The sequence below is a fragment of the Gopherus evgoodei genome, chromosome 10, assembly GCF_007399415.2.
Source record: "Gopherus evgoodei ecotype Sinaloan lineage chromosome 10, rGopEvg1_v1.p, whole genome shotgun sequence".
Taxonomy (NCBI): Eukaryota; Metazoa; Chordata; order Testudines; family Testudinidae; genus Gopherus; species Gopherus evgoodei.
Genome location: NC_044331.1, coordinates 76,148,636 through 76,174,211, shown reverse-complemented (window position 1 = coordinate 76,174,211; position 25,576 = coordinate 76,148,636). Strand labels below are relative to the sequence as shown.

At 40.1% G+C, this 25,576-nt stretch overlaps 1 protein-coding gene across 1 annotated transcript in view; it reads right to left on the bottom strand.

The window, feature by feature from the left end:
- Window positions 1–25,576, bottom strand: part of SDK1 (sidekick cell adhesion molecule 1) — a 657,393-nt gene that overhangs the window by 155,335 nt on the left and 476,482 nt on the right. The window contains 6 exon segments of the mRNA XM_030578466.1: window positions 7,875–8,011; window positions 17,973–18,149; window positions 19,778–19,880; window positions 22,356–22,523; window positions 22,797–22,913; window positions 24,088–24,282. Of these exon segments, the coding sequence (XP_030434326.1) occupies window positions 7,875–8,011; window positions 17,973–18,149; window positions 19,778–19,880; window positions 22,356–22,523; window positions 22,797–22,913; window positions 24,088–24,282 (897 nt within the window).

Below are 25,576 nucleotides of genomic sequence, written 5' to 3'. Positions count from 1 at the left end.
ACAGCTGAACTCCCCATTTTGTCATGGATATATTTAGTAAAAGTCATGGACAGGTCACTGGCTTCCATGAATTCTTCTTTATTGCCTGTGACCTGTCAATGTCATATCTATGACAAAAATCTTAGCTTTAGTCATCACACATGATAGATCCACAGAAATAATGGCTCTTCATTGTTTGTAATATGAAGCTCCTTGATTGTTTTAGTGTGGCAAACAGCTGCTAAATATCCATATTTTGCACATTTATTACACCTTGCACCTTTAGCTGGACATGCCTCATCTCATGGGATATGACTTTCCACATTTTATGCATTTTGGATGAAAGGCTTTGGCGTTTGACTAGAATATGTCCCTCATAACCTGGGGGTTCTTTTCCCTTGCCTCAGGGTTCTTATGGTAATGACTTGTAGCAATCCTGCTGCATCTGTTAACAGCATCCAAGATAGTTTATTATTTTTCAAGTTTGATAAGTTGCTCTTGGTTTTGCTGTCTCAGCAGCTCAGACAGCTTTGCTATTTGAATAGCTGTGTGTACAGTTAAGTCTATTTTAAATAGCACCCGCTGTGACAATTTTTTATCTTTTAACCCACTAACAAGCCTGTCTCTGATATTTTCATGTTTTGCAGTTCCAAAATCAGTTTTCAGCCAATGCATGCAGAGCACCTAAAAATATTCAACATTTTCCCCTGGTCCTTGAAATCTCTTGATGAAAACATGCTCCTTCATAAACCACTTGTTTCTGAGACAAAATATGCATCAAATATAGCCAGAATGCTTCATAATCATCTTTGTGATGGTCTTCAGTAAAGGCAAAGGATTTAAAGATATGCTCTTCCTGCTTCCCAATAGCATAAATTCTTCATTTTCCTTATAGAGTTTTGTAGCAACTGATCATCATGCAAAATTCTGCTTCTCGTCTGTCCATTGTGAAAGTTTGTCAAAGCTGAAACTCTGAGGCATTGAAGAGTGGCATGTTGATGAGATCCTTTGTTGCTTTTTTCCCGTCTGCAACCTCTGTTGCTTTTGTTCCTTCTGTTTCTGTTTTCCTCTAGCACTAGTTTACTTCTGACACCACATCATGTATTTCCTGTACATGGTAGGTTGCAGGGCTGCTACTAGCAGGTCATGCTTCTGTATTAGATATGAAGAGGCCACAGAGCTTTCTTCTCAGAGGGACATACCAGCTGTTCACTAAAAGTTCCTTTAACACTCTGCCAGATATGGCTGAGGGTAGCTTAAATAATGTGTTACAGTGCCACCTAGTGGCTGAACATATATACTGTTTAGCATTCTATTACATAGCATGGTGTCATATATTCTCCCCCAAGTCATGACTGGGAAAGTCAAGAAGAGGTGACATTTGGTTCTTGTCAGCAAATTTAAAGACTTGTTCAGTTTTTAATAATACCAGCTGTTTTCACATTCCACGCTTAAAATTACAAACATTTCTGAAAACAACTGAGGAACTAACCAGAGATTTTGGCAACATATCTGTGCATATGGTTCAGAACTGCACTGCAGTCCCTAACAGATCACCTAGATGAAGCCATACACTGCCTGCAAATGAAGATGAGATGTCACAAATGTGTTAAATGTCACCAACATACAAATCACTAATTCAGTGCTTTGCTGGCTGGTTCTTTAACAAGTTAAAACCCTCTCAGGCTTGATGCCAGTTGGGCTACAAAGGCTGCATTTTTTAATTATTCAAAATATATTTATTATAGTAATAGCTTTCTGACAGCAAAGTCATCTTAATGTGATTCCTGACACAGCAAGTAGTAGGAATTCTGGATAGATACTTGCAGAACAGTAGATTTCACAGCAGGTGGTGTTTGTTTGGTAAAGGCTTGCTAACAGTGATCTTGACTACAAGAGCTTGACAGCAATCTACATTATGAGAATATGCTTACTCATATTTACTATGAAAAACATAAGCTAAGTTTTCTCTTTGCACTCTTTACTTTGCTTTTCATAGAACTTCTCCTATGACCGTGGCCAAACAACTGTTCACCTCACTACACCCAAGTGCACAATGAAAATTAATGGGAAGCAGGCGTTAAGGTACAGCTGACTTTAGTAAGCTCCCTGAAGCCACTTAATCAAGACAATGGAAAAGCACGCACAAACAAGAATGCTGAATGCCCTTAAATGAGCTAATCCGCACTGGTCCGTTTCCTGGAACAATTCAGTTTCATTTGTTTACTGCTAGTGTAAACACCACTGGAGAATGCTTAACCCAAACAGTTCGATCTAGTGAACAGTTTGATTCAACAACGGGGCCTATTAATCTCCTCAGCACCTTGGGGCTCTGCTCTGTTTATATACTGCATCTGTAGAATACTTTATTTATTCCTTTTCCTCTCCTGGTGGAAGATAAAAGATCTGGCAGGAAGAGAGATTAAACTGAAAACTAATATAAACGAACCCTATTCATCTCCTGGGCACTCTGATTTGTACAGGAAAAGTGGTTTGGGGAGGATTTGCTTGCTCATGGAGCAGCGGATATAGCAGGTCTGCAGAGTATCTTTAAAATTTAAATAGCAAGGCTTCTCTTGACAATCAATAAACTAAACCCTTTGAAAGGCTGCTCTTCCAGCTTAAATTCACAACCAAAACAGAATTACAAAGAAACTTGTTTCATCATATAGAAGAACAATTTTGACATAGGAAACCTTCAATAAAAATTTCAACACCCACTTTCCCTTCCTTCAGGGATTACTGTCAGTCTCCTGACCCAGAAAGCTTGGAGAAGTTCTACAATGACAAAAGACTTGCCAGGTCAATCTATTAAATAAACCTCCATTATACTGAGCAGACAGTGCTAATCTTTCATTTAACTCAAGCTGTCCAGAACATACTCTGGGTTCCGCTCACTTGGTCTTCCAATTTCATTGCTGTTGGCTGAAAAAGTTTCTCATTTAGTTGTCAAACTGCTCAAACATGCTGGCTATTTTAAATTAGTGCTGTCTTATCTTTTTTCAAATTAAATTCCATGAAAATAAGAAAGTGACTCTATACTTGACAGGTCAAGAAATCAAATGGTAAAGAACTTCTGTTTTGATTGTCAAAGAATTTCTGTTTTGGCGGCTCTTATTTGATACCAGTGACATTCCTTCCTAAGACAAGTGACTCACCAAGAGGAATTTCTTCTACACATTTGAAGTCTGCCTGCTATTCTTAGGGGATATCAATTGAGTTGAAAGACTTCCTAACTCAAGATGGATGTCCTATTCTTTCCTTTTTATTGATATAGAACCATTGTTTTCTTAGCAGAAAGCTGATTTCCATAGCTCTGGAATATATTTCCGATGCCTCCCCTTTCCAAGATGCTATCGTATAGCGGGCACTACTGAAAAGTGATGAAGTTTCTCTTGTCTCCCCAGATATATTTGTGTTCATAACAATTTGAGAATGTGAAATATTCAAGTTTAAGGCTTCCAACAGTCTGCAGGAATCCAATAGGGTCCATTATTCCAATGTAATTTTAGGGATTTCACTTGGTCTGAGATCACCATCCTCTAAGGCAGAGGTGGAAAAACTTTTTGGCCCGAGGGCCACATCTGGAAGTAGAAATTGTATAGTGGGCCATGAATGCTCAAAAATTGGGGTTGGGGTGTAGAAGGGGATGAGGGCTGTAATTGGAGGTGTGGGCTCTGGGGTGGGGCCAGAAGTGAGGAGTTCAGGGTGCAGGAGGGGGCTCTGGGCTGGGGGGGAGTGGGGTGCGGGGAAGGGGTTGAGGGCTCCGGGGTGGGTCTGAGGATGAGGAGTTTGGGGTCTAGGAGGGTGCTCCAGGCTGGGATCAGGGTTGGGGCAGGCAGTTGGAACACAGGGAGAGGCTCGGGCAGCACTTACTTCAAGCAGCTCCCAGAAGCAGCAACATATCCCTTCTCCAGCTCCTACGTGGAAGCATGGCCAGGCTGCTCTGCACGCTGCCCTGTCTGCAGGCACTGCCCCTGCAGCTCCCATTGGAGTGCCGGACAGGGCCATGGGAGCGCATAGGAACCAGAGGGGGGGGGCCAAGCTGCTGCTTCCAGGAGCTATGTGGAGCAGATCCCAACCCTGTACCTCAGCTGGAGCACCGGAGCAGGGCGATGCCACGGCTTCCAGGAGTTGCACGGAGTGGCCCCAGACCCCACTCCCCAGTGGGAGCTCGAGGGCCAGCTTAAAACAGCTGGCAGGCCAGATCTGGCCCACGAGCTGTAGTTTGCCCACCCCTGCTCTAAGGCCTTACAGACTACCATCCTCTAAGCCTTATGTAGAAATGAGCCTTGGTCATAACAAATAGCCTTCAAGACATATATATTTAAGCCCTGATCCTGCAAAGGCTTATGCAACTACTTATCTTTAATCATTTGAGTAATTCTACTGAGTTAGTAGAACTATACACAGACTTAATGTTAAGCGTGTGCATATTTTTTTTAGGAGCAGGGATTTAATATGGTCCTTACCTCATTATCAAGTGGCTCTGGGTTATCCTATTATATCTCAAGGCCCAAATATTCAAGAATACAGTAAAAGAGAAACAGGCTTTCACCTAAGTTGTGTCCAACAAAGCTCCATAGACATTTGTTCAGATAGCTACCATGTAGAAGTAACTTTTGATTAACTCCACAAACATTGACACCCTGGCAATAACGTGAATGGATCTCTTCAAAGATATATACAACACAGAATTCCTAGGCACAACATAGCAGTGGATAACCATGTTATGAAGGCATACAGAATGATGCCAGTACAAATTCACAGTAAGCCACACAATCACTTGTTTGGAATGTTTATTGTGAATGTGGGTTCTTACCCTTGTATGCATGTAGTTTGAATGCTTAAGGACCGTCTCCCAGAAAATGTATTTTTATGAATCAAGTTATACATTTTCCCCAAATGCAACATGTTCGAGGCCCTATGACTCAAATCATCCATGGTGGTGGTCTATTGTGACTAATTAGTTTGAAAACTGCTGTATCCTGCAAGGTACATACACTTTGTTTTAAAGATTAGGTGAACAAGGTGAATGAAATCGGATGCTTTTCCTGCAATCCATCTATACAAGCTGCTGCTATTTCCCCCCCTTAATTAAAATCAGTTGTTTACATCTTTTTACTGCATCAATATCAATGGAAAAGAGCTTTAATCCATGCCAGGTGGAGCAATACGCCATTCTTCAGTGAAGCTAATAATTAGTCCCCTGAAAGTTTCACTCGTTTTTGAGCATTCTTCAGCTAGTCTTCTATAACAGATACCTTTATTATGTATTTGCTCACTGTATGTACTTGAAAATATGCAATGGATGTTAAAGCTATTAGAAATGTATTCAAACCACAACAGTCAAAAAAAATATCAGCAAAATCCAGGACACATTTTGGCAACTATAACACTGCAAAATGAAATCCATGTATTAAAATTGCACAGAATCAAGAAAGAAGACTTCTGTGCATCACTGGGAACCGAAAAGTAATAACCCCACCAATCTTCATCTATATAACAACAAATGGGAAATAGGATACCTAACATATTGTACTGCTGCTGATAGTAAAAGAGCTACAGATACAAGCAAATGAGGTCATGGAGAGCGTATGCAAAAAATCCCCAATATTTTCTGTATATGAAAAGGCATCTGTGGCCCAAAAAGAACAGGCAGGAAAAAAAAGTAAAGAAAATGTTCCGTGAAAAACGAAGAGAGAATTCGTTTACAAACATGTATGAGACAAAGCTATGTCAACAATATAGTATCACAACTCAGCATTGATCAGGAACACCGCTGAAAAAAGACAGAAGAGACACGGTGCCAAGGTTACTTCAAGCAGGAAATCAATAGGTGCCAACTAAGGCTAAACCATATACATATCAGCTGAAAATAACTCTCAATCAATACATTCCGAGATTTAAAAAAAGAAATGAAATGGAGACAGTGAAGCTGTGCACTAATTAAAATCAGTGATACAAACCAAACTCCCTGCTGACATTGCTTATGGTCCTTTTGGAATTGATAGCAAATGAGTATTAATAAAAGGAGAGGACTGAAACAAGGGCCCGGACATTCAGAAACTCAGAGTCCCCTCTGCGCTGTGTAAACAAGTGATTATGAAGCGAGAACAATAAAAGCAATGTAGATAAAACAAACAGTGAAAACTCAAAGTACAGTACAGTATAGAATGGTCCTGGAAGAGAGAGAATTCTCACTGAAGAGAAGGTACTCAGTTCATAGAACACACGGGGTTTGGGGTTTTTTTTGCAGTTATCTATCTTACTCAAGCACATATCTATGATTTCAGATGAGACTCACTCAGTGGTAGATTAAAATGCCTTCAGATAAAAATTATTGGTGCTATCTCACCATGTGTAAGAGTTCAGAGGATCCTGTGGAGTGCTGAGATATTAGTTACATGACATCTGCAGAACTCTCTCAGACCTTTGCTGAACTTCTTACATATTTTATAAGCTGAATTATTGTGTTTTCTAGTTGATGGTGCCTTTCAGACCACCAGAGTGCAACACTGCAAGGCTGCACCTGAAGGCCACTACAAAACTTCAGCTGGTGAAGGAGGCTGACCACCTAATTAGCAGGCATCACATTGCACCTGCACATTGTTCCAGAGTGTTCTAAGGGGCTCCATACTAAATAGACTGCGAATCAGCCATTAAGAATCTTCAGGAGTTGCTTCCATGACAATAGCTATGAGTAGCACTTCAAAGCTGTGCTAGGATTGGATAATTGCACTCTGCCTGGTTGATGTCAAAATCATCAATTCTGAAACCTTAAGTCTGAAGATCCATACACTCCAGCCTAGAAAGTGAGTCTTACGAGCGATCCCAACCCCAGGTTCTCCATGTAGCAAAACAAGTTGCTATTCACTAGATGATCTGAAATCACCACAATTTACCTTTAGATTTGCAGTAGCTAACTTCCAGATGGTAGAAAGGCAGCGCTTTTTGCTTTGCCATGGGAAATCCATTTTTTGGGCCTGCCTTTCCAATTCTCAGGGTAGTAGAGACAAGAAAGTCTCGCTAAGGTAACTGATCCCCACAATGGGAAAGAGGAGCAAAATAACTGTCCTTTGTGCACCTCACCCCTCAGCCAAATTCTAAAAGAGGAATTAGCTATGTCCCTGGATAACACTGCAAACAAAGTGCCATGAAGTGGCAGCCTGGCAGGAAGAGGGAATTGTGAGGAGTGACAGTTCAGAATGGTCAGCTTTGCAACCTGTGAAGCTAGGTATCTTTTTAGGCACTAGTCTCAATCGCCAACTTAGAAGAAGGGTATTAAAATAGCAGAAGAGGGAAAGCAGGAGTTAACATATGAAACTGCATGTGCATTAAGAATGGGTGTCTTGAAGGCAGAGTGCATCGTTACCTCCATTTCCAGCATCTTTGGTAAGCCATTAAAATAATTATTAAAATTGTCATGGTGTCTAGACATTGTCATGGCTCCATCTGAGACTGGGGCCCCACTATGTTAGGAGCCATATGAACCCCAAGCAAGAGAGAATCCCTTTTCCAATACATAGACAAAACAGACAGAGGGTGAGAGAAAAAGTATTGCTATCCCCATTTTACAGATGGGGAACTGAGGCATAGAAAGGTTAAGTGACTTGCTTGAGATCATACAGCACTTCACCAGCAGAGCTGGGGATGGAGTCCGGGTTTGCTGATTACTTTAATTACCTGTTTTTCTTCATAACCTTTCGGAGGTGATGTTAATCTAGATTAAAACTCAAGAGTTCTTGTTCCCAGTCTTGTGCAGAAACCATACTTCTCTCTGAATATGCAAATAGCACTAATGTTTTGTCACTAGCTCTGGTAAAAGCTAAGCCCAAAACAAAGGCTGAATAGTTAAGAAACACTAGAGGTTGCAATGTATTGACTCCACTTACTGTTCTCAGACAACTCTATTATATAGTAGAGAACAGGGCTGTTTCCATCAAAGGGACGCACCCAGGAAAGCATCACGCTGCGGCTGTATGAAGAATTCAGGATGGCCAGAAGATTCTGAGGGGAGTGAGGCAGCTCTCTATTTAAAAAGAAAAGAAAAGAAAAAATGAAGGGATAAATCCCACGGAAAAATCAATCTACACTTCATTTCACCTAATGCTTGTAGAAGGTTAGACATTCATATAACATCAGACTTGTACATAAGAACGGCCATACTGGGTCAGACCAAAGGTCCATCTAGCTCAGTATTCTGTCTTCCAACTGTGGCCAATGCCAGGTGCCCCAGAGGGAATGAACAGAACTTGTAATCATCAAGTGATCCATTCCCAGCTTCTGGCAAACAGCAGTTAGGGACACCATCCCTGCTCATCCTATCTTGAGTAGTTTTGTATCATCTGCAAATATTGCCACCTCACTGTTTACCCCTTTTTCCAGATCATTTATGAATATGTTGAATAGGACTAGTCCCAGTACAGACCCCTGGGGAACACCACTATTTATCTCTCTCCATTCTGAAAACTGACCTTTCATTCCTACCCTTTGTTTCCTATCTTTTAACCAGCTATTGATCCATGAGAGGATCTTCCCTCTTATTCCATGACAGCTTACTTTGTTTAAAAGCCTTTGGTGAGAGACCTTTGTCAAAGGCTTTCTGAAAATCCAAATACACTATATCCTTGGATCCCCCTAGTCCACATGTTTGTTGACCCCCCTCAAAGAATTCTAGTAGATTGGTGAGGCAAGCTTTCCCTTAACAAAAAACATGTTTACTCTTCCCCAACAAATTATGTTCATCTAGGTGTCTGACAATTTCGTTCTTTACTATAATTTGAACCAGTTTGCCAGGTACTGAAGTCAGGCTGACTGGCCTGTAATTGCTGGGATCACCTCTGGAGCCCTTTTAAAAAATTGGCGTCACATTAGCTATCCTCCAGTCATTTGGCACAGAAGCTGATTTAAATGATAGGTTACAGACTACAGTTAATAGTTCTGCAATTTCACATTTGAGTTCCTTCAGAACTCTTGGGTGAAAACCATCTGGTCCTGGTGATTTATTACTGCTTAGTTTATCAATTTGTTCCAAAACCTCCTCTAATGATACCTTAATCTGGGACAGTTCCTCAGATTTGTCACCTAAAAAGAATAACTCAGGGTTGGGAATCTCCGTCACATCCTCAGCCGTGAAGACCGAAGCAAATAATTCATTTAGTTTCTCCACAATGGCCTTATTGTCCTTTAGTGCTCCTTTAGCATCTCAATCAGAGCGGCTTTAGGCCAATTCTCCCGAATCGGGCCCAGAGCCCGCACCTAACAGGGCCCCGCACTCTAAAGAAGAGTGCCTAACCTTTTAATTTTTACTCACCTAGCAGCAGTCTGGGTCTTTGGAGGCACTTTGGCGGCGAGTCCTTTACTCGCTCTGGGTCTTCGACGGCTTTTTGGTGTCGGTCCTTCAGTGCTGCGGAAGACCAGGAGCGAGTGAACGACCCACTGCCAAAGTGCCGCCGAAGACCTGGACCGCTGCCGGGTATTCGAATCGGGCCCCGCACTTGCTAAAGCCAGCCCTGATCTCGATCATCCAGTGGCCCCACTGGTTGTTTAGCAGGCTTCCTGCTTCTGATGTACTCAAAAATTTATAGCCAATAAATAAATAAATAAAATGGAGTCTTTGGCTAGCTGTTCCTCAAATTCTTTTTTGGCCTTCCTAATTATATTTTTACACTTCATTTGCCAGAGTTCATGCGCCTTTCTATTTTCCTCACTAGGATTTAACTTCCACTTTTAAAAGGATGCCTGTTTGCCTCTCGCTGCTCCTTTTACTTTGCTGTTTAGCCATGGTGGCACTTCTTTGGTTCTCTGGTACAAGCATCTTATTATTTAGACTTCTAGCACTGATATATAAGCACTTTAAAAACTTGTCTCTTTTTAGCTGTCTGCCATTACATGATGTAATTGAATGGGATTTTTTTCAGTTAACTGTTTCTCATCAGATCCTACCTGTATTTTATCATCTTCTACCCTCTCCTCCTTACTAGGACATAGTGAATCTCCACTAATAGATCCTCCCCTAAGGAACGTCTGTGTCCGAACCCTGTGCTCCTCCACACCTGTCGGCTTTCCCCCAGCACTTAGTTTAAAAACTGCCTTATGACCTTTTTAATTTTAAGTGGCAGCAATTTGGTTCCATTTTGGTTTAGGTGGAGCCAATCCATCCTATATAGGCTCCTCCTTTCCCTAAAGTTTCCCCAGTTCCTAATGAATCTAAACCCACGCCCTGAGACCGTGCAGTTCGAAAGTTGTATATGTACCAGTAGCCACTGGAAAATAAATAAATAAAATAGATCTCTAAATTATTCACATTTTTGTCCTGTTTCTAAAATGTAATTTATGCTGAGATTCCTATGGCTGACAGTGCAACAGCGAATGGAACTGGAACTTACTGTGGAAAAAGCCAAATTCAAACTTTTTTTTTTAATTGAGACAACTTGGTTAATACATTTTTTTTTCTTTTTCTTGTTTTAAAAAACCCAAGGATATCCTAGCAATGCACAGAAGTAAAACATATAAAAAGTAAAACACATGGGAGACATTATTTAACATGGAATTTTTCATATTCATTGACACCATCCAAACAGAGTTAGTAATCAGAATTAGCATATGTATTTTTAGGCTACAAAACAGCTTGATTAGCAGTGGATGAAAGCTTTTAACTGTCATTAGTGAAATCTTTCCCTCATATAAAAGGAATTTTTGGAAGTATCCAAGCAGAAAATGTAGTCAAAATGCCTACAGAAACTCCATGGAAATGGGAAATGAAACATTATAAAAAAAAACCCACAACCTCAATTAAGAAGTGCAATTCCTAAAAATACATGTGCCATGACAAATACTTCATTTGGATTCATTGGCTGAAAGTGACAGAGACTATACAATGAGGTGCAGAAACCAAATTCTGCTGCATTCATTGAATGCTGATCTACAACACATATAATGGCTATCCCTGTTTTGTATTTTATAAACCTGAGTTCTGTTTCTTGTTATCTCAGTCCCTAAGGGCTAAGATCTCCCAGACAGGGAAAGCAGAAGAACAGAGAGTGCTGGTTATCATCCATCTGATCTACCTCTCCTCCCACTGTCAGAGCTGACTGTAAATTCTTCCTCAACATCCATTATTGCTGACCCATGCCGGTCAGAGCAAAAAGCCATAATTGTACTTGACATTCTTGAATTAGCAAATGTACTCATTTATTTTCTTAATTCATTAAACTGCTGGATATTTACCGCTCTCTAAAAAGCGCAACGAACTCCTTCGCCTGCACATCTAAACATACAAATGATTCCAATGCAGACCGTATCTTTAAATCAGAGCAGTGCAAACCATGCTCTGAATTTCAGATTTCTTGTGGGAGGAAGAAAGTGAGTTATTTATTTTTAAATTAAACATTAAACCATATTAAGGGTCCTGTGCTGTATTTCATCCTAACCCCAGATCAACCTGTGCACCTTGGTTCAGAAATCACATTTGCAATTAAGCTGGCAAAGGAACCTGCTGAAGGGAGGAGAGTGAAATGGCTGGTTGTGTAGCCGCTCATCGATGTCACAGACCTCCTCCATCTATCACAAGGCCCTTTGGGGAATGGGGCCGAGATGTGCTGCAGCCACAGTCTCTTCCAGAAGATGACACTAGCACAGGGCATTGCATAGGAGCAGTGGTTATGGGGAGTGGGGGTGAGGTTGCAACAATTTCCACCCAGTTAAGCACTTCATAAACAATTATTTGAACATATTAAGGATGTTGCCAGTATTTATATTGATTGGTTAATCCTGTTTTCTTGTAAATGTAGGAAGTTGTATTTGAGTTCATTTGGAGATATAAGAAGCTATATTACTGGGGAAGAGTTTGCAGGATAGCATTTTCCTTTAGGGTACGTACTGAATGATTTTACAGAGGAAACTGGACATATCCTTTTTCACTCTCAGTTCTGTGCTGAAACTTGTCCAGAGACCTAAAATCGCTTTCTGACAGTTGAAAAGGAGACTGTCAAGCTTGTCTAGAGACCCATTAAGGAGCAGTCAAGAGACTTGTTGGAGTAGTGATACGTGAGCTAATGTTCTTTTTAAGCATAAGCTGAGTTTACACATGTTTTTGCTTAGGATTTGGTTTAGTTGATTATTCTGTCAGATTCACACCTAATGCTAAATGCAGGACAATTAGTTAGCAGCATGAAGGAAATGGGAGGTGTGCTCTGTTCCCAGAGAGCACTAACACCATGAACTGTAACTTTCATGCAATATACCTAGCACCACTAGTATAATTTCCTTTAATCTTAAGGATCTACCTTGTCTAGCAACAGATGGTGTGCACAGATTTAAGCCCCTGGAGGCGGATACGGAATGTGTGTAAGAAACACACCTGACCAGAAATGAACATTTAAAATTAAAAAGAAATTGGAGTGGGGAAGTGTATTGCTCTCTCTCAAATGCACAAAAGTGGCGATTAACAAATATTAATTCCCCACTTTATAAAACACTTACACTTTGTATGTACATAAGAGATGGTGGCAAAGGAGGAGGAGAGCATGCAAGGCAATGATAAATGAATCCTCCATCACTGTCATGAATATTCATGCCCCCAAAGAGAGTGCCACTTTTTTCTTTTCTAAGAAATTGCTTTCCCTTGCTGTTTAAACATACTGAAAGTCATGTGTGTTGCATGATAATTTTAACTGTGTTTTAGATTGAGAGGAACTTCCACCTAGGACTATTCTGCCTCTAACAAACCAAGGAAGAGAGCGAGACTTGGGATGATGATGTGTGAGGCATGGAACTTTCCCAGGACAGTTGTCATCAGTCTAATTCAAGAACTGATTTTTTTCTCACTCTCCTAAGCTACGAATAGAAATATATGAAGATCTCACATAAGAAATATCATGAGCTCAGATCATGCACCTCTCATGCTAAGGAGTCAAGTGTGATCACTTTTCTCCATAACTTCCGCAAGATGACTTTCTATGCTGATATAGTTTTGTATCTGCCTTGTACTGTCATGTCTGAGGTTAATGAGAGAGCCACTGAGGTCATCTGATGGGACTCTGACAAAGCAATTAAAATAGAAGCTATGTAAACAAGAATGAATGTGCAGTCATGGTGATAGGGCTAGAGAATGTTAGAGAGTTGCAGATGATACATGTTAGAAACAAATACTGTAATATTTTGAGTCTGTTCATAACTGCCAGAGGGCAACTGAAAAATTTTACACAGCAAACACACATTGTGTCTTATAAAATTAGTTAGAAGAAAACTACTTGCTATGGGAACTAAACCATAAACCATGCTGTTGGAAAGATTTCTAAACTAAACTAAAAACCATGCTGTTGGAAAGATTTCTAAGAAGAATGGCCCAAGAGCAAGTAATTAGAGATATTGACTGAAATTAAACAAGCCTTCTTGTTAATTTATAAAAAAGCTTTGCTCCTAACTCATGAATGATTTCCTAAGTCAGATCCACCATACACCAGTTAAATCTGGAACTCAGCTGATGGATCCAACAACTTGCCAGGAAGTCAAGGTAGGAAATCTAACAAAACACACAGCCTTGATGGCATTGTCATAAATGTTTCTAACACATTAAATGAAGAGCCTGTCTTCTGTTCAGAGCTTTCCCATTTGTTTCACCCAACTTCCAACACAGGAATGATTAGTGTGCTCCCTACAGAGAACAGACTGTCAGGTGAGTGTGCCTTCTTGAAAGGCTATATCATGGCTGTATTGAGAAATTACAAGTTTGGCCAGAGTCAAATCAGACTGTCTGCACTAATTAATGTTATCTATTATTTGTATCACAGTAGGGGACCAATTATGCTAGGCACCACATATTCACATAGCTCCTATCTAAAAGAGCTTATATTCTAAATAGACAAGACAGACAAAGGAATGGAGAAGGACGCTTTTTTATTCCTTGTGATGATTCAGGGAATCTGTCAACGTGCAGCTTATGAATTGTGGTTGATATTAGGGATTTTCTGTATATCTGTACCAGACTTCAAAATCCACTCTGAATGTGGAACTTGGTTGTCTTGTCTGCTATCTTTTGTCTCCATATTGAGCTAAAATCCAAAATTTGCAAAAGGAGAAATTCATGCACCTGGCACAAGGCTAATAACAGAAGGACATTTAACTTTGACAATCATTCATTCAAATGGCACACCGTTGGACAAAGAGTTGGCTACTACCCAGGGCACACCAGTTTTCCGGTCTGAATTCCAGGGGAGAAGTTACTAAGCAAGGGATCACCTGATGAGGTACTCTGATCATCTGATAAGGCTGAGCAGAGGGTCATCTGACAAAGGGGATGGGAGGTTATAAAAGGCAGGATCTCTCACTAGCCATTTTGGAAGTGAGGAGAAGGAAACATTCTGACAGGAGAGAGAGACACACTTCATGATTAGGAGGAGAAGACGTGCAGAAAGTAGGGTGAATCTTAGATGATTTTGGTCTGTGCTCAGAGAATGCAAAACAGTAATCAGAGAGCTGAAGCAGGGAAGCATGTGTTTTATTGTTTTGTCTAGAACTATATTATTTCTTGTGCTAGCTAAAGCAAGGAATAATTGTATTTAGAAATCTTTGCAAAGTCTGTATGTTATGTGCTGAACTCATCATGTGTCCTTGAAGAGGTGAACTGTAACTCCAGAGTGCCCACAAGGGTGGAATTCTGGGAGAAGATGTGCTTATACTATTAGGAAATATGGGAGGTTAGACTTGGTCCTGGTGCATAGAGCAGGTAGGCCTCATGGTCCCATTTCTATAAGGGGTAATGGACAGAGCTCCTGTGCGTAGGAAATGTGCCAAGGACACCAAAGAAAGAAACAGGGCTGCAGCCTACTCAGATCAAGGGAAGCTAAAGCACAGGGAGTCCTTTGAGGTGGAGGCCAAACAAAGCAACCTGGTGAGCATTCAGAGGGAGGTCTACTATGGTTATGTAACATTCCCCTTTTACAGATGGGAAAACTGAGTCAAACAAACATTAAATGACCCAGGGTCACACAAAGTCTGTGGCAAATATGGGCTTTGAACTGATTGACTTTTAATGGGTATTCAGTGCATTTGTGTTCCTTCCACCTTAGTGTAGGGCCCCATGGGTCTAGAACCCAGGCTTATAGAGCTACCAGGGAACTCGCAGCTCCAAGTTGCCACCCACAGCAGCTATAATCACCTTGTGCTCCACTTTCCATGACCCACAGTTGACACAGATGATGGAAAGTTCCACTTAATGGCTTGACCTACAGAAGCCCCATGGTGCCTGATTATCTCCCTGCACTACACAGAATGTTCCAGGAATTGCCAAGGAACAGCACAGATCTTCTGCAGTCATGACGACTTTTCCTGCTTCTTGGACTTGGATTCCTGGCTTGACTTTGGCTTGCTTTGGACTTCACCTCTTGTCTCAGGTCCCGAAACCTGACTTGGACTCTTGATATCAACCCCAGTCTGGCCTGACTATGAATTCCTCAGCTACTCCTAAGGCTCAGGTTTGCCCCTGTTCTGTCCCTTGGCCCTGAGAGTCTGTGTTGGGGAGCCTGACACTTAAAAAAATATCCCTCCAATTGCCCAGAGGTAGAGGAAAGATACAGGTATTCAGGGTGAAGGAAGGCAGCAACTCCTCTGGCAGATTGCAAAATTAACTAAGATATAATATGTCTGTCACTGATTGAGAGCCTCTTTTTGAGCATTTGGTCAAAGTCATTGATGAGAATGCTCACAAATGAGAATTTACATCCAATGTTCGTTAATATTTTCCACAAAAGAGTTATTTGTGAGACTAGAGAATTGCATAGATTTGTCATGCATACAGCAGCTGGTTTTTAATTTAAATTTTACTTCAAGAATTTCCTTCCTAAGTATTTTCTTCTCAGTTTCACTTCTATTGTATTATATATGTCTCTATTTTTTGTGGATTTGTGCTACTGAGCCAAATAATGTTAAAGCAAGTTGTCAAAAAACAGCATTCCTTTGTGTTCTTGCAGTACTTTATTTCAGTGAGATCAAAATATTACAATTCAAAAGTATAACTGAGTAACTTGCCAGTTACCGGAATTCTCTAAACAGACTGGGTCTGATCCATTCCCTGGATTCATGTGGCAGATGACAAGGTATAGGCTATCAGTAGTAGAATATCCTCAAGGAATGAGGACAGAGTGCTAACGGTCTCCACTCTACAGGGGGACCCAAAACTAGCCAGTAGAGTAGAAAGTGGGCAGGATTACAGGGAGGAACAGGCCCAGGACACTTGAGAGATGTGCCCCTTTCAGGTAACTTCCACTGGCAGGAGTTCTATAGGGTGTAACACTGTTCCCAATTGATAAAACCCCCAGAGGTGAGCAGTGACATTACCACCACCTACCATCCTCTGGGGATGAATACATCTGTTGGTGCATCTGCTCCAGAACATAACATAAAGGGCTGCCTTTTGCTCAACAGACTTGAGAACTATTCAGATTACTTAAGACACAGGAGCGTGACACACATCAACACAGATTGGTAGCTCGGCTTCAAAGCCTTGGTTATAAAGATGTGGCAGCTTACCTCCCTCACGCCCGTCCACCTTCCAAAAAAATACTACACACATTGCCAAAGCCCACAAAGGCTCCAGAGGAGTCTGGATAAATGGAAAGTGAAGACGGTTGAGTGGAGGTAATATTTGGAATGCTCCTCAAAAATTCCCACTCTTGGAGATGACCCAGCAGCAGAAATGTACTCCAGGAGGAGAGCGGAAGAATGCTTATTTAACAAGAGAAAGTATGACAGCTCTCTCAAACTGGGCATCTGATCTAGCCTTGGCACTGTGCGTAATGCTATATAAAACTGAGCTCCATGTAGCAAATCTCAAGGGGGAGCACATTACACGGCCAGGCGGTAAAAGGAACCATAAGAATCTTCTCTAAGAGACGAACAGGAGTGACCAGAAGAAACAGATGCTATTTTAGTTACACTAAAGTGCAGTTTAACTCAGAAGAATGACTATATAAAAACATTACCTTCCTACTCAACAGATATGCTCCATACATACATCAGTGTCATAGCTTATGACTTGCGTCATACAATTCTATTGCATTTTACTCCTGCTAGACAGAGTCAACACAGCTAAGGGTGAATGAAGGACGTTCTATTCTGGCTCACACATCATTATCAGTATTGTTAATTAAATACCAATGTCAGGGCCAAATTCTGTCCTAAATTAAGATAATGGGCTAAATTCTGCGCTTTGCACTACACTGACTTCAGTGAAGTTACACTGATCTAAATCTAGAGTAAGTGAAAGCAAAATGTGGTCTACTGCTAAAACTGAAGGCAGAATTTGGCTGCAGAAATATTCATCTATTATTGCTGATGATGCACAAGCCAGAAAACAGTTTGATTTTCAGATCATAGCCTGAATATGCTGGGCTGGCAGATAGAAAAAGACATCTTACTTGTAAACTGATCATATTTGATCTAAAGGGATAGAGACAGAAAATACAGAATCCTACAATGCCTTTTTTTTTAAACAGTCCTTTTGCAGAATACTGCACTTTTAAGGTCTTTAAAAACTATCATTAAGAGCAGAGAAATGCATTTGGTTGAGAAAATTTTACTTGGAAATTTAGAAATGCAAAGCAAGCAGGAAGAATAAAAAATGCCTCAGAGACCAACAGTTCTGAAATCTGTTGAATTGTGAGGAAAGCAAAAAAACTGGGAGATGCATTTTTATAACAGCGATTCCCTGGAGCTGAGCTATTATTATTGCTATTTCTCAAAACATCTACAACATGCACACATGTCTATACATGTTGGCTCACAGTCTCCCAGGAGGGCTAACTGGCTTCTGCCATTTGGAAGTCCATGCAAACACAAAACTGAGGATCTCTTAAGGCAGTGTCATTAGCAAGAACTATTGGCTTAACTTTTTCTTTAAAAAGTAATAGAAAGAAACAGTACAAAAATGCTCAAGATAATTAAAACCAAATACAATGTGCCATCAAAAGCCAGACAGCTAGAATACTTACATCACTTCTAGTCGAGCCCTTCTCGATTCATTTCCTCCGAAAGAAATAACCTCACAGGTATAGTCTCCAATGTCACCTGACCAGGTCTGGCTAATATGGAGGGTACCACCTTTCTCTACTGTAACTCTGGAACTGCTAGATGGGTTTATTACAATGCCATCCTTCTTCCAAACATACCTGGATGTCACAAATGTTTCAAAATGTTAACAAATACAACTAAAAGCTCAGAAAGATTTGTACAACAAGGTGATATCAGCTGTTAAAATTCTACAGTAAAAATGACACTAAACTGATAGACCACTACAAATATTTTCAGGACCTTTAAACTTTTCCGACCTCGATCTTAGACTAGTGACCAGTAAGAAAAATAGATACACACAAACAAACAATGTATAGATGATGGAATATATATCTATGGAATGAGTACATTAATCATGAGTGGCAAAATTATGAGTGAATTTTGTAGGCCATCTTTAACAGGGGCTGGTAAAGCCTTTATGAAGTACTGTACTGCAAGTAACTTAATACACATTCTTAGGTAAAAGCAGTGTGACTGAATCTTCATCTGGCTCATTTCATTATCTCTGTGATATCAAACACTAACCCATTCCATAAAAAAATACTCAGTAACAAAAATATTTGCAAAAAGTGAATACAAAAGCGGTGCAAGGAAGTTATGACCCAAGTGAATGCATTTTTTCAATTTAAGCAAATACTGCAAAAAATTTCCACAAGTATTTACCTAACTCTGATTTTTATACTATATGTGTTTATGGGCCAGGTCCTTGGGTGTGGCCAAAATGCACGAAGTGAAAGTCAGGAGGTGGTATATGTGCAAAGGTTAATTAAAGCTCTCCTTTACACTCCCCTGATTCAGCTGATATTTGGTGCAGACCATTCACCCTATTGTTCTAACCAAAGGGGACCAAAAATGCAGCCCAATATCAGTGTAAAATAGAACTATCTTGACTTCCCCTTTTCTCCAGCCACACCCCCATACTCTTATGACAGCAGAAGGGAAGGAATATGGCTTAAAAGCCCCTCTGTTTGGTGTATGGATTTCAGGATCTCACTTACATGGACTGATCCTCCCTGAGCTAGTTACACCAGGTATATTGCCAGATTACACCAGTAACACAATGCAAAGTGGCTGCCATGCCAGAGGATCTAGCTTGTGTGTGTAGACTTAGATACGTGTATGCAGCTACACAACATGTGTATAAACAGCCCATAGCCCTACAATCAAGTATGCTGCCTTTAAACTGTGCATATTTTAATGCTGTCAGTTTGTTAAAAGTGGTGAGCTACCTCTGAATCATGTGCACAGATCTACTAGCTTAGAGGTAAGTTCTGCTCTCCATTACGCAGGGTTCAATTAAATGAGAATTTATCCCTTAGTTATTAAAGTGTTTCAGAGAGTGGGGACAGACCCCCTCCTAGAGTTTCAGCACTCCCAGTGTAAACACTTCTGAAGTCCTATCTGATCTCTTTGGGCTTTACTCTCATTAAGTAGCAGCTTCTGACAAGTTGGTTTTATTGATAGTGTATTAACCTCGACAGTAAAATCATGGAAGGCTGTATTGAAGCCATGAAGTGGAACATAGCTCATTGTAAATAATACATAAGACTGAAGTAGAAAATGGAATTTATGTGATTAATGATGCAGCCTACAATCTTATGATGAGGTAATCAAGGGCTTGATGCTGAAATCTGGGATCTTGAAACTTCTCAGCTAATGACACTCTTTGATAGTTTGTAAAATTAAGTTCAGATAAGCCATACAAACAATAATGGACACCACCAACCTGACTGAAATTCTAGGGTCATGAGTTGCTTCACATTGTAGAGTGGCTGTGGTTCCCTTAATAACAGTGCTGTCTTCAGGAGAGTGAACAATAAAAGTGCGATCTGAAAAGAACAGAAGCCAGTGTTCAGGTAAAATTGCAGACTTTTATCTTGTCTTTCTCAAAGGGCAATGAACGAGTTATTCGTCACTAAGGGCAAGAAGCTCTCTTTCACTCTGGCAATGGGAGTGTGAGCGTGAAGCTCTCTGAATGGCATATGGAAGGTTGCCCAGTAGTTAAATCTAACAGGCAGGACACTCTTACCACTACTTTATGTGGATCCCTCCTTACCTCTCAACCTAATTTAACTACGTAAAGGTGAGGTCCTAAGTATATGATGAAGAGGCTTTAGAGAAGCAGCAGAGGACACCAGCATGAGCAGTTTTTAGTTAATCTGCGAGCAGTGCTTTGAATATGAAAAGCAGTAGAGGAGTACTAAATATTATTTGTTGTCTTTGCTGCAACTAGTTACTGGCAACCCAAAAGTCAAAGTTCCAACAACATCTATGGTGCCTATAAGTCAACAATAATATATTGTTATTCAGGAGCCCAGGCATGCTATTTGGAGTCAAAAACTGTGCAAGGGAAGAAGATACTCTGAAAATTATTCAGAAACAGGAAAATGTAAATGGCACCTTATCCCATCAAACCTATGCAATGAGGGTGGAAGAAGAGCAGTTTCAAGGACTGTAAATGTTCCTCATAAGAAAGAGGCATTTGCCCAAATGTTGCAAAACTATCTTCATTCAAACACCTCTGGAGACACAGAACACAATAATTGCTTGTAACTATACCAACTAGATCAAATGTGAAAGATCTCTATTATGCTCCGCAAAGAGTTGGTGGTAGCTCATATCATCAGCTGAAACAGGCAGACAGTAAAGTGTGGAAGATGGGTGGATAAAAGGAATGCAATCTCAAATTCCCGTAGAGGAGATAACCCATAACAAATGAGAAATCGCAGGTGTACAAGAGGTGACCAACTGAATCAGATCTGTACAAGCAGAGATATCGTACTACTAAAGACAATGTGGGTGAGGTAATATCTCATACTGGACCAACTTCCGTTGGTGAAGGAGACAAGCTTTTGAGCTTACTCAAAGAAGAAAAACTCTATGTAAGCTCTATTGTCTCACCAACACACGTCATCCACCTTGTCTCTCTAATAGTCTAAGATCAAACACAGCTACAACAACGTTACAATCATTATGCACTATGTCTAACATTACTAATACCATGTACTATGTCAGTATTATTTCTACTGTACCTGTGTAAGCTTGTTAGCTCTGTAATGGAGTTCTTATTGCTGTACATGTAGTGTGTGGTTATATTCGATCATAAAAGTTTGGCAAGAGAGAAAAAATGAACAGGGACCCTATCTATTATAGGTATTTGATCCCTTTAGAAATGAATTATGACATAATTATAATGGAGACCCCCTGCTGTGCTCCATTAAATGTATCTGAATACAAAGCAGTACACATTCTAATAGTTAAACCATATGCATACCCAGTAATATCAATATGACATCCACATATGACAAGTGTGTCTTACATTACATTTATTGCCAGTATATTCCAGATACCCTCAAGATCATAAGGTGGAATGTTTACATTCTTTTGGGGATGAATAGATGTAAAATGTGCACCATCTGCCCCAAGGATAATCAGTCCCTAAGCTGCACTTCCAAGAGAGGGAAGGAGAGGAGAGCAATCTACTTTTTATTAGAAGGATTTTTATTCTCAACTCAGGATTTGTTTTTTCTGCTAACGGCAACATGTTAACCATTCCCTTTTTTAACTTGTAGCTTGGATTTCCCACACTGGGAATGTATCTCAGCTCCCACACACCAGGAGTATCTCAGGTAAAGTCAGTGGGTCAGACTCTGTAGACCAGCTAAGAGGATACTCAGTATGAATCCACATAATGGTGGAGGGCAAGCCAAACCTGAGTCTGACTGGCACCAGGCTGATCCCTAAATCAGTTTAGAGCAGCTGAAGCCTGATGTATTTTGCATTGGCTGTTAACAACTGTCAGAGGTAACTATGTAAGCAAGGGATCACTTATGACCTTATGGCCACACACCCTGTGGCAGCAATCAGGGAGTTGGTGGCACAGAAGCTATGAGGGTTGTTCTATACCATCAGAAGGTTCCTTTTAGGTAGGGAGAATCCTTAAGGTGGCCCAGCTCTGCCAGGTTTAGGGCTGCTTTTCACTGCCAGAGAATCAGCGCCAATGAAATTACACCAGTGTAAAACCTGTGTAAGTTAGCTCATACTCATGCTAATTCTTTATTAAATTTAGTTTCTTTCACAAAAACATCCTGAATAGCTATCCAAATATACAAAATGTATATTCATCCTTTCACAAAAAAGGATAATCTGATAGATTTATTTAAATAGACACATTATTCCTATTCATTTATACAAGTTTTTCTATTAAGTGGAACTGTATAATACTTTGACAATTTCCTGAGAGCACACCAAAAACTGATTGATTCTTGATTAATGTTAGGTTTAAAACAAAGCATTATCCTTACTCCAGACAGTCAGGACAGCGAAAGCATTCAGGGCTCCTTCAGAGTTGACTGCATAGCAGGTATAATTGCCAGCATCCTGGAGGAAGACGGGAATAATCTGGAGCCCACCAGATTCAAGAAGAATGAACCTGGGAATCTGAACAGAGCCACTGGCTAAGATCTGGTTCCCTGAAACATAGGAAGAGGAAACAGCATGACTCTTGTTATTTGCAATGCATGAATTAAGCGATGAAATTCCAAAAGATTAAGTAACAAAACCACACAAGGTGCTCAAACACTCACTCGCGTGCATGAACACACAGACACACACAACCATCCTCTTCTTGCACAGAACAAACTAGAGAAAATTGAGAAGTACATGCTGAGTGGACTCTCCCAAAGTATTCGAGAGGAGAATAGAGCAGGAATTCACTATGGTTCCACACCAGAATAAGTGTTTACCCCTTTTCCATGTGATGGCAGGTTTTGGAGCCCCAGTAACCTCACAGCTTAATACTGCAGTCATCCCTTCTGTAACAGTAGTGTCCATTGGAGGTCGGGTAAATGTTGGTGTAATATCTGGAATCAAAAAAGTAAAAAAATTCATTGGCTCACCTATCAAAACAATCCCTTATCTACTATCCTGGAGTGGTTTACTTCCACCTTTATAGAGAGGATCATGGAGAAGGACATGACACTAATAAATAAAAACCTTTCAGCAGTGACTGTAACCTTTCATTATTCATCTCCTAGGAATGATCTAACACAGTTTATTACCTAAACGGAAAATAAAATCTATCAGTGCTTGTACAAGTACAAGCAAGAGATCTTAATGATAAAAGTGGAAAGGTGTAAAATTACTGTTTTGGGGAATACAGAAATCTAGATAAACAAAACTATTTGCTTTCATCTTCACAATACAGAGTTCTTTAAGATGAAACGCAACTTGAGAATGACATTAACTTTGAAAGTTAAATGTCAGCCAAAAATAGTTAGAATCTGATTCTCATTCAATACATTGTCTAAGTTTTTTCTCTCTTATTTTCCCCCAGTTGCACTTTATTACATTTTTTTACTGCCGCTTCCCACATCGACATCGAACTGTTGCAGATCTGTTCTCTAAAGCCCAAAGAATTCTGGTCAGTACTTGCATATTGTCCTTGAGCTTAAAAAAAAACCCATTACACTGGCAACCATGGAATTTTTCCAACAAAGAAGATGGCAGAGTGATTCAGTAACTACAACATTTAACTTGATTTTTACTGTTGACAAATATGTTTAACTTGGAACTTCTAACTTTGTGTGTGTTTATTCCCCCCAAGCAAAATCTACCTAACGTGTCATCCTACACAATCATAAAACAGTAGCATGAATTATATAAAGCATTAGAAAAGGAAAACTCAGCTATAGAACTAAAAGGAAGAGATAGACCCCAATTTTTCCCCCTCCAATTTTATTTTTAAAATGTAGGAATAAGGGCCTGATCCAAAGCCCATTGACATCAACGAGAGTCTTTCCATAGACTTCAGTGTGCTATGAATCAGGCCTCAAGTGAATGCATTAGCTCTAGAACACTTACAAGGTTATGGAAGTGCAGGTGTTGCCTCTATAGATTTAATTCAATCAATCTGAAACAATCCACTGCACCCACAAAGCTGTCCAGAAGACTATACAAAATGATTGTGGCCCTTCAATCAATTATCTGAAATGGGAACATTGCTCTCATTAATCATTACCATAGTTCCGTACTCACTGGTTACATCCAGGTAGGTGTGAGTCTGTATTTCTCCAGCTTTATTACTGGCAAAACACTGAAAGATTCCGGAGTCATCAGGATGCAGTCCCTGGATCTGCAGCCCCCCATTCGTTAGCACTTTGTAACGAGGATTCTGTAGCTCATTGATAGGAACAGAGTCCTTATACCAGGCTAGAGTGGGAATGGGAACTCCTACATATCAAACAAAACCAATTCACTATTATTCTTTGCAGATCACTGAATACTCTGTACAATCCAAGTACACAGCAATGGTACAGTCAAATATCTGAGCGCAAAACTGAGCCCTATGTAGCCTAACTTGCCTCACCCAATATATATATAAATATAGAGATATTTGAACAAAAGCACTGTTTGATCAATGGTGAACACAGATCATGTTATCAACGACAATAATATACTGTAGAAAGTGTAATGACAAAAACAGCAAATAATGATAGAGTGTGGAGATAACCCTATAATGTTTTCTTCCTCATAATCATACTTCATACCACACTTTGGGAAAAATGGTTTAAAACAAAATTTTAGATTAAAACCAAAATCCTGTAAATGTAAACCATAGCAACACTGTGACATAGAAATTCCTATAGTGTAGTTTCATCCTGAACAAAAATCTTATATGTCGTTACAGTCAAGCTGTCATAATTAAAAGAAAATGGCAAATTACACATTAGCAATGAAATGCTGAAGTGACTGTAATAAGGTATTTTAATTCTTAATTTAACAATCCTTTTCCTGATAACTGGCAGTGTATCTTTAAGCGATAATGTACAAGCAGCATATTGTATTCAGTAACCCTGTTTTAAAATTTGTATTTTGATTAATTTTCTACTTCAGCTGTAGTTGACATATTTGAGCATTAACGCAAACCAAAATGTAAACAGAAATCCTACCTTACAAATAATGCCTCATACTGTGTATTACTCTTTTCTTGCATACACATATATAGAAATACTGATACAGGTTTTCACTTACACTGTAGACACTTCACACCAGTCTGCTGCATAAAAATGACTATAAATTCAGCAGTTTGGGCCAGTGGAGGATTTTCCCTTCCTAGTGGAGTTATCCAGTAGTGTAGGGTAGCCATAGAAGCACCTATGCTACCCATCATGATCCCTGCATTGTCCTCCTACTCCAGCAGTCCCTGGCTCTTCCTGAACCAGCCCCCAAAGGCCTAAAGTAAAGCAGCCATAAAGTTGCTTTACTTTATGATGCAACTGGATGACCCCAAGATTGGGAGGGCATAAATGCTTAAACGACATTGACCCACCCCTAGTCTCCACCACAAGATGCGTTGAGCTTACAGGCACAGCTGGAACTCAGCCCAGGATCTGAGCCTCTGACTGATTCTAAGGTAAGAGTAAGGTGACCAGGCAGCAAATGTGAAAAATCAGGACAGGGAGTGGGGGGGTAATAGGAGCCTATATAAGAAAAAGACCCAAAAATCAGGACTGTCTCTATAAAA